The following is a 10432-nucleotide window of genomic DNA, read 5'->3' on the forward strand; positions in this document are numbered from 1 at the left end:
TACTCTTCGTGCCAATCAATTCTCTCTTCATTTCAGTATCTAGGGGACGAATATTTTTGCGAACAACTGTATATTTATTTATTTTGTAGTAGGCCTATACTACATTGTGGGCTATCACCATTGTGGTCAATAATAGGTGTAATAGTTATTTCGACAACTAGTTACAAAGTTGAGCCTTAGTGGCCTATACTACATTGTGGGCTATCACCATTGTGGTCAATAATAGGTATAATAGTTATTTCGACAACTAGTTACAAAGTTGAGCCTTAGTAACGAGAGGGTCAATTTAGAACACGACCAGAGGAAGTGTTCTAATACCCGCCAGTTACTAACCCTAGTTTTGTAAAGTGTTGACTACGTTTCGTCTAGTTAACGAAAATTATGGATAAACTCCAGAATATGGATTGCACCCTTTCCCTCTTACTTCAAAATTCCAACCTTGTGCACACAAAATAAATTATTGGCACTGAAAAGTGCCTTTTCGTAAATATAATAATGTGCATTAGACAAACCCAGACAAATCTGTTCTTTTTAGTAGGCCTATTTTAAGACATAATTTGGTAGGTGCAATCCATGTTCTAAAATTTTCCCAAAATTATTTTTTAAAATGCAGAAAATAAAATTCTAATAATTTGTATTCATTTAAGTCGATCAAAGCCTACTTGATTGAATACAGAGTCGTTTCCAAGGAACAAGGTTGTGCACGTAGAGATCATTTGTTTTATTGTGGTAAATAAAAAACTATGTGGCATGCCAAATGTTTTACAAAAGTATAGTATAAAATACTTCATAAAACGTTGCTATAGAATATTACTGTAGGACAATAAAGTCAAAATTTTGCAATGAAAAGTGTCAACTGAAGTTCTTCTTTTGCAACATTAGTACCGGTAAGCTATATAAATGATTTTATTGCCAAAAAATCTTCCATGTGCAATAAAAATAGTAGGCCTACAACTTACCATCACAATCTGCTAATACTGTATCAAATGAGTCAATAAACTCTTTAAATTCTCCTTTACTCAAGGAACTCAAATTAACCGCAGCCATCCTCTTTTTCACTGTCCTTTGATGATGAGCACTTCAGCAGGAAAAGTCAAAACACTGACCTACGAATTTATCATGATGATCGAAAAATCACGATTACATCTTTTTTATCCTCTCAGGATTAAACCGTTGCTTACGAGATTACACAAGCTGGCGCATAGCACGATCGAGAGTAGGTCCCTAGATCATATATAATCTAGGGTAGGTCTCTGTGAGTCATGACAATTTCTGCCGCTAGGTTCGCCTACGAGCGTCTAGACGAATACAATAGAGTAGACACTAGCATCTTAATACCATCGGACGGAGTGAAGCCGGTTTGAATGACCTGACGCCATCTTGTTGCTAACAAAACATTGCAAAATAGCTATTACGTTATAGAAGATCTTATGATAATAAGAATTCCATATGTCCCTAATTTCTTGTAGGACTCACACTTTCTTGTTTGTTTCGTAATACAGAATCGCTATGCACGTATTTTTAGCAAAAATTACGAAACTGTCATCGATAAATCACATATATACAGGTTATTTAAATTGGCAGCTCTTCAAATTGCAGTATGGTATTTAATAGATAATCTGGAAGGTTAAACAAACAATAATGATAAAAAAGGAAAATAACAGTTTGACCTTATTTTGCTACTAGTCCAATAAAAATGCTACCCTATAATAATTACTTTTATAGGTTGATCCATTTGCTTCGATTTAATAATGAAACTTGCTTCTTAACGCAAATTATCATTCTCTTCCTTTTGCCAGTATTTCGTATAGATGTCCCGATTTTGTTTAGAGAAAAAATGGAATGCTCTTAACCATATAATATTTGATAGGCTCTTCGTTTATAGTATATAATTAGATTATAACGGCGAACAAAAGTGAAGTTTTATTACCAAGTGGGTCAAGTCAGTTCACGACCGAGTTAATGAAGCTACTAAGTCTGTAAAGCATAAGTCTGATTTCGTGATTATAAAAATTAATTACAATAATATTAATACACTATTTCTTTTTCTTCATCAAACGAATACGTGCATTCGGTTTAAGAGAAACCTCGGTACACCAGTTTTCTATAGCACTCGACACAAACTTCCAACATGGGTTGTTAGGTTAGCTTCGCTCGTAAATGCTAAGTCTGCAAAGCATGTCTGATTTCGTGATTATAAAAATTAATTACAATAATATCAATACACTAATCCTTTCTCTTAATCAAACAAATACGTGAACAATACGAATCTAACCGACTAATTTAGGCTAAATCATTCATTACCGTATCTAGCCTACCGGTAATAAGTACATTTCACACATGCATATTTACCCGTGAAAAGTTATTCCAGGAATTTTTTTTGGAAACCTGTTTGTGCAGCCATACGCAGAACATGTAGGCATATTGAAATTAGTTAATTTATTAATTAAAACAACGATGCAACATCACAATCAACTGCCCATGTGCTAACCGGGAGCGCAATGTTTTGGTAGCATCATAATGGCGACTGTCCACAAAAGCGGCTTCACCTCCAAGCTGTTTATATCTACTCTATGCATTCTGTGCTCGTTGGTCTAGACCCTGACAGACATTTCGCTCCCTGCTCCCTGGATTGAGCATTAACATTGCACTTCTTCGTTCCGTTCCTTCCTTCTCCATGGGCCCTTGATAGAGCATTATTTAGTTCCGTGAGGCGGGAAGCGAGAGTGAACGAATGGTGATGGGTTTGTGTTGTGTTATAAATATAAATAAATTGAACATATACATATCACACAAATTGAACATCACTTTTTGTTTTTATTATCCAATTCACCCTGAGATATATTAGGGTTATAGTTGGCATCAAAATACATATTTTATAACCAATAAACAATAGTAAAGTGATAACATAAAATAGTGGCCACATTTACAATTCACATGAAAGAAGCATGCACATTAGTGAAAGAATGGATCCTGTTAAAGATTAATGAGATGTTTGAGGAATAATCAATATAAAAGGTATACAAGAATGTCTAACCATTTCAGAGTAAATCACGATCTTAAAAAGATAATCAATAGTGGATTAAAAAAACAAAGTTTGACTTTCACTTTCAAATTAATACTTAATTCATGAACAATGAAACAGTTAAAAGTAATAAAGAGATATTACAAGCAATGATTTTCGGTTACAAGTTACATACATGATTCAGGAACAATTACAATAATTAAAATATAACACAAGTAATGACTTACAACTAACGAATACCGAAATTCTTGAAGGGCAATACAAAATATTTAAAAACAAATGTAATCAGTACAGTAAAGGAATAGTAGAAAAAATGACTTAAGATTACAAATTAAACACATTCTTTTTAAAGCAATAGGTAACAACAAAGAGATACTAATAACAATATACTGACTGTAGTTACAGATTAAGCACATTATTTTAAAAAACAAACACGCAAAAGATTAATAGCTATTTTCAGGCATCATTCAAAGGGACCATGACTATAATTCACATCTTCTTGACGTTATTTCGTATATTATTTTGTGTTTCAATCTATTTCAATTTGTTATTTTTCACTGTAACAACAAAATATGTTTCATAAAGCCTCAAGGCATTTCTCTATACTTATTGTATCACGGTACTCTTTGTCAATGGCAACCTGTACTGGTTATAGGAAGAAATATATATATAAATAAAAATAAAATAGTTATTAAACATTATTTTAAAAGCAATAAATAGCTGTATTAAGAGATGACTTGAAACTCACGAATTAAATGCATTATTTACCAATAGCAATTGGCAATAAGGAGGTATTACAAGAAATGGCTCAAAATTGGAAATTAAATACATAATTAAAATAAATAAAAACCAATAATACAATAGTAATACTTGGACTACTTCAATGAAGCGGAAATTCGAAGTGAAGAGGTGATAAGTTTATGTTGTGTTTTATAATCTATTATTAAATTGAACATTATAAATGCAGCATTATTTATTTACTTCAGGGAAGTCGAAGTGAACAGCTGACGGGTTTGTATTTGTTCTAGGCGGGAGATCAAAGTGAACAGTTGATGGGTTTGCGTTGTTTCATGTACGGCTATTATTATTATTATTATTATTATTATTATTATTATACAGTCACAGTATGGACTTGTGTCGTACTATAAATCAAAGTTTGAAGAACTCCCTAAGCATAGGTTGTACTAACTTACCGGGATCTAAAAGTATTCCAGTGTATTAAATGCGATAAATCATGCACACAACATAGAAATTTAAGACGACATGTAAAATTGTGTCACAAAACGGTAGGCTACACAGAATTCCTGCCTTAAAAGAAGATCCTGTCAATTGTTTTCAATTCAGTGCTACTAGCTTAGCTAAAATGTTTCAGTGCTTTTTATGGGATAAAGTGTACACACAACATAGAAATTTAAAACGACATGTGAAACTTTGTCACAAAAGCGTAGATAGAATCCCTTCCTTAAAAGAAGATCCTATCGAGTGGTTTCAGTGCTCTGTTTGCCCCGGGAAATATAGAAATAAAAGGCTTTTGAAAAGACATAATCAGCCATGGAAATGTCGTTGAAAAACGTAAATCATCTGCCAGTTGTAACAGAAAAAAAACGATTGTCCATTACAGTGTGGTTTTAATTCTAGTGATAAGAGCCACTTAATTACACATTTTGAATCTAGCCATGATATTGAAATGAAGTCAGAATGTCTTAAGTTTCCCACTTATGAATATTTTGTTTCGTGGAAAAATAAAATAGAACATGATACTAAATCAAAATATATTGTTAGTCGTTCCACAGCGATATTAAAGAGCAAAACTCGTTACTATTTTTCCTGTCATCGCTCTGGGCACTTTGTTTCAGAAAGTAAGAATCTGAGAAGCCTGAAAACGCAAGGCAGCAACAAAATCAGTGGATTCTGTCCAGCAGGTATTAAAATTGTAAAAGATAATCATTCAGGTCAGTGTGAAGTTCATTATCTCAAAACATATGTAGGGCATACACATGACTTGGGTCACATTTCCTTAAGTACAGAAGAGAGAAATGCCCTTGCAATGAAAATCGCAGCCAAAGTGCCATTCGATGCTATTTTGGACGAACTCCGCGAAAATATTTGCAGCTCTCTGGAACGAGTACAACTTGTGACAAGAAAAGATCTTCAGAACATTGAAGCTGCTTTCTCTTTGACATCCGGTGAAAGAAGACATAGGGATGATGGAACAAGTGTGCATACTTGGGTTCAGGAAATGGAGAACCAAGACCATTCTTGTGTGGTATTTTATAAGCAGCAAGGAGTTCCATGTTCCGACGAAAAATTTCCATTCATAAAAGATGAGGACTTCGTGCTAATTGTAATGAATGAAGGACAACGTGAAATGCTAAAAAAATATGGAAGTAATGTGGTTTGTATTGATGGCACTCATGGCCTGAATAATTATGATTTTGAGTTAGTCACTCTGTTAGTTGTTGATGATCTGCATCAAGGTTTCGCGTGTGCTTTTATGTTCAGGAATAGGACTGATGAACAATTAATAACTCTTTATATGGATAAAATAAAGGCTAAATTAGACAATATGCCGGTAAAGCCTAATGTCTTCATGGGTGACATGGCTGAATCATTTTACAATGGATGGAGAAGAGTAATGGGGGGAACCTGGAAAACGACTCTTTTGCACTTGGCACATAATTAGAGCTTGGCGGAAAAACCTGACAGAGAAAATTAGTGATTCAGAAAAGAGAGAAGAAGTATACAAAGAAGTCACAACTTTACTACAAGAAACTGACGTCAATGCGTTCAATAAAATGCTTGTAACATTTGTAGAAAAAACTATTACTGATGTCGACACCAAAGCTTTTGGAAAATATTTTGTACAGCATTATATTCCTATTGTAGGTTCTTGGGCATTCTGTCACAGATTGTGGGCACAAATTAACACAAACATGCACTTAGAATCTGTACACAAAACTCTAAAGTATTTCTATTTGTCTGGCAAGAAAGTTAAGCGTCTTGATAAAGGAATACATGCAATGATGCGTTTCATTAGAGACAAGATAGTCGACCGCATCATCACCTTAGACAAAGGAAAAGTCATCTCAAAACTAAAGGATCTTCGAGTAAGACATAAAAGAAGCTTGGAAATTTCACCAGAGAATGTGTTCGAAGAAGCAGATGGTTGGCTAGATAGCGAAAAAAAAAGATAGCGCAGATTTTTACGTAATTCGTAAAACTGGAATAAAGTGTAAAAGTTGCTATCTTAAATGCTCTGAATGTAACACATGTATCCACATATTCAATTGCACCTGCAGTGATAACAGTATAAGATGGAACATGTGCAAACACATTCATCTCATACAGTATGTAGATACAATTCTATGAAGGAAGTGCCTACGTCATCTGACCAGAACAACCAGCACTAGTACAAGTAGGCCTATTGCTCCCGACTTTATTATAGATGAGAGTAGTAATATGAAACGCAATGAGACAGAACTACTAGTTGCAGCTTTAAATAATGTCACTGCTTCTAAGAGTGCTATTTGTCTCTAGAAGCTAGAAAAAGTAAAAGTTTAAACATTTTTCAGGAAGTGATATCCTCTGCATGTTCTTTCGATGAAATGGACGCGATAGATGAACTAGTTTCAAAAATAAAAGGCACTATTTCAGCAGTACGTTAAAAAATTGGAATATTTTCTTCTGTATTAAGAAATGTACCAGGAATAAGAACGTCGAACCACAGAGAAGACTGTTTTCCACGAAGAAATCAACTTCAAAATTATCTAAAAGCTTTCGACGAATGGACGCCGAACAAAAGAAAAAGATTTCATTGTCACTGATAATTAAGGAGGACAAACAGGATAACGTTTAAATGATGTGTATAAAATAATTATTCTTTTCATTTTAGTTATAGGCCTATAGTTTTGCTTTTCATATTATGGCGTTTGTAAATAATAGTCTTTCCTCAATTTTAATTAAAGTAACTACAATACATTTTTAAGTGTGTAACTGTGGCACAATCTTAAAATTTTATGTTGTAATGCCCGGTTTCATCAACAGATGTTATAACTCTGCTAACACGTTGTTTCTTAACATGAGTTAAATTTTTAACAATTTGTTAAGACTCTTGCATTTCACCAACATTTTCCTGCAAAATGTTAACTAACATGTTGTTAATACTCGCAAGAATAGCGAACACAACGAATCGAGAAGGCGGTGTATGATTCATACGATTTCTGAATGCACTCCGTTGCGGTTTTGTTTGAACATCTGTGAAATAATGGCGCGCGAAGTTACCATGAAGAGGATGAGGGACACAAATTTTTCTTCTTTTGAGAAAGAGTTGTTGATAGAACTAGTAAACAAGTATAAAGAAATTATAGAGTGCAAGAAAACCGATGGGTTGAAAATAAAAGAGAAGGACGAAACGTGGGACAAACTAAGAGACGAATATAATTCGAATGGGAGTGTGACATCAAGAACAACAAAACAACTGCGACAATTTTATGTTAACTTAAAAAGATCAGCTAAGAAAGCAAGGAGTGACGAACGGTTGGAAAGGTATAAAACAGGTGGTGGTCAATGTACAACTAAAGTTGATGAAAGTGTTCTGTCCCTCATAGAGGACCAAATAGAACCTAACAGCAACCCCTTCGACTGTGATTCAGAATACTAGAGTAAGTACCAGTTGCATTATATTAGCATTATCTATTCATTCAAATTAAATTCGTTTGTATTTAATAACAATTTTATTTTATTTTTAGGTGACGCTGAAATAATTACAACCGAACAGGAAGCAAGATCTTGCGATATTGTTGAAGTCATAACAGTAGTACACGAGGTGATAAATCACTTTCATTAACTATATATACTTTTAAATTTATATTATATCAATACAAATTGTAAACTATAATTTGTATTATTGTTGTTGTAGGAGAATGTAAACAGAAAACAATTATCACTTGAGGACAACACAGCATCACTTGAAATGGGTACACCAGGCCCGGCGTCTAACACATCTCTTCTTGTCACTCCAGTTGTGAGTACGACACTTCTATTAAGTTTTTAGGTTAGTTATTTTTTAAATTAAGAATGAAAGTTTAATAAACGGGGTTTGTACTTCCAGGCTGAAGCTTTAACAGGAGCAGAAAACTGTAACAAGCAGCAGACTCGCGTCACCAAGGTCAGTATCACAGCTGGTCACGTTGAGGGTTATAATAAAAGTCCGCCAGGAGTGCCAAAATTTTCACTGCTGATTTTTGTTTCCAGGCCAACCTTTGTCGTAACAACATTGCTGCACTTGCCGAGAGCAGGACAACTCTCTGTGAAAAAGAAATGTATTTAATCCAACAGAAATATAACCAGGAGCAACAACTGCTGAAAATGAAAATGGAAACTGAGAAACTAAAACAAGAAGCATTTAGAGAAAAATTAATATACTATAAAGAAAAAAGAAAGCGTGTTGAGGATGAATAAGTTAGTTGCAGTGTATTTTGTTTGTAGAAGTTTGGTAGAAATGTATAGTTTAAGCGTGTTTCATGTAGTATAGGTAACAAGTTTAAAAATAAAACGTTTGTAGTACTTACAAGCGAAGTGTTGTTGTGCAAATGCGTTCCTGTAAGCTGCTGCAGTTTGTTCATTTTCCATGTGAATAGGAATAAGATTCTGTTTTCTAATGTGCCTATTCCTTCTTCTTTCTGTGATGTACTGATGCAGTGTCAAATCTTCTGGAGGAAGTTGATCCCTTGTCTCCACTGCAATGTTGTGCAACACTGCTGTCGCCACAATTATCGTCAAGGTTGTTTGTCGTTTAGTTCGTAGCCCCAAGCTGAGAACCGGAAAACGTCTCTTCCACACACCTATCATCCTCTCTACACAGTTTCTTGTCCTAATATTTGCTGCATTATAATTGTGCTGGGGTCTTGTTTCGGGATGAAGGTATGGTGTTAGTAGATATTTTCTTAAAGGGTATCCACTGTCACCTAAAAGGATACCTTCATCAATTGCTCCCATTTCAAATTGAGCTCTGATATGCGAGTTGCTGAATATTGTGCTGTCGTGTACTGATCCAGGCCATCTAGCTACTATATCCCTAATTAGGAGGTTGGCATCACTGATGACCTGGACATTAACAGAAAAGTAACCTTTTCGATTCCGATATATTTCTGCCCTATTGCCTCCAGGTGACTGAATCTTGATGTGCGTACAGTCTATTGCACCCACAATACCAGGAAAATTGTACATATCATAAAACTGTTGTACAATACTCGGGCGTTCTTGTACTGAGGGGAATGTTACGTACCTTCTTCTCATTGATGCTATTGCTGCAGAAACTTTACTAACAATTCTACTTACTGTAGATTTTGAAATTCCAGCATTATCTCCAACCATTAAATGAAAGGATCCAGTGGCATAAAACCTCAGAGTTATCAGTATCTGCTGCATTGGAGATAGAGGTATGTTTCTGTTGGTCGGGTATTCTAACCTCTCTTGTATTTCTTCCACAACCTTACCGACGACAGTTTTGGACAATCTATATCTCTTCAAAAATTCTTCTTCTCGCAAATTTTCAAAATCATTTCGTCTTAAAGCTCTTCCCCTATTAGGAACGGCATTCAGATGGTCTAAATACAGCAATTCCACATCAAAAGCATTATTTACGTCCGCCATTTTCAACTGTTTAACAATTGTTAAGCCTTTAACATAAGGGAGATGGGATGTTAATTTAACACAGAGTTTAACTCTTTGTTAGAGCTAACATTTGTTGATGGAACAGAATTTTTGTTAAATCAAATGTTAAACTAGTTTAACAACGTGTTAAAAATTAACATTGAACTAAACCTTTTCCAACGCACGATGATTGTGAAAAAATTGTCAAATCATACTGTGACGTGCAGTATATTAAGTATTTAGTGCAACGTAAAGAAAATCAGGGGAAAATACATGAAAAGTTAACAACTTGTGTGCAAGAGAAATAGTGTAAATAGTGTAGCCCTAGAGTTTAATTAAATAACTGTGGGAACAATAAAATTAATGAAAACTATAAGTCTAAAAATGTTTAGTGTAGCCCTACAGTTTAAATCAAATAACTGTCAGAATTAGTGAAAACTACGATTGTTAAAATTGTTCTGTACATAAACAGTAGGCCTGATTCTACTCCCTGGTGTCCATATGAAAATGTCCGGAGACATATTTCGGTAAGTTTTTTTTTTTTTTTTTATAAATGCATGCCTAAATATAACTTATTTCATTAAGTAAGTTTATTAACTCTCTGTCGAGGAAACGTATTGCACCGACACAGCGGGTTATGCATGGGGTGAGGGATGTAGGAGGAGCAGATGGCTGAGCGCATGCGCTTTGAGCGGATTGGAGCGAAATGTCTGTCAGGGTCTAGACGCTCGTGGTTCGCCTCCCTGCCCTATG

At 34.6% G+C, this 10432-nt stretch overlaps 3 protein-coding genes across 9 annotated transcripts in view; 1 reads left to right on the forward strand and 2 right to left on the reverse strand.

The window, feature by feature from the left end:
• The window catches only part of LOC138715379 (glycerol-3-phosphate phosphatase-like), a 181222-nt gene extending 179841 nt beyond the window's left edge, over positions 1–1381 (reverse strand). For 3 of the 7 annotated variants that reach the window (XM_069848235.1, XM_069848234.1, XM_069848232.1), the window contains exon 1: positions 960–1219. In XM_069848235.1, the coding sequence (XP_069704336.1) occupies positions 960–1047 (88 nt within the window). In that variant the 5' untranslated portion in view covers positions 1048–1219. Of the gene's footprint in view, positions 1–959 lie in introns of all 7 variants that reach the window. The other 4 variants (XM_069848237.1, XM_069848236.1, XM_069848230.1 and 1 more) reach the window with 3 other exon arrangements.
• Positions 1382–7907: 6526 nt separating this feature from the next.
• LOC138715381 (putative nuclease HARBI1) lies at positions 7908–9897 on the reverse strand. Its single transcript, XM_069848238.1, has 2 exons — positions 8596–9897; positions 7908–8331 (listed from the first exon to the last, which is right to left on the reverse strand). Coding segments are annotated over exons 1-2 (1086 nt in total). The 5' UTR covers positions 9680–9897; the 3' UTR covers positions 7908–8329.
• Positions 7923–8589, forward strand: LOC138715382 (uncharacterized). The gene is made up of 3 exons (XM_069848239.1): positions 7923–8048; positions 8136–8192; positions 8279–8589. Exons 1-3 carry the CDS (start codon positions 7998–8000, stop codon positions 8483–8485), a joined length of 315 nt encoding a protein of 104 aa, XP_069704340.1. The 5' UTR covers positions 7923–7997; the 3' UTR covers positions 8486–8589.
• Positions 9898–10432: the final 535 nt, after the last annotated feature.

This window comes from Periplaneta americana, chromosome 15 (assembly GCF_040183065.1).
Source record: "Periplaneta americana isolate PAMFEO1 chromosome 15, P.americana_PAMFEO1_priV1, whole genome shotgun sequence".
Classification (NCBI taxonomy): Eukaryota; Metazoa; Arthropoda; class Insecta; order Blattodea; family Blattidae; genus Periplaneta; species Periplaneta americana.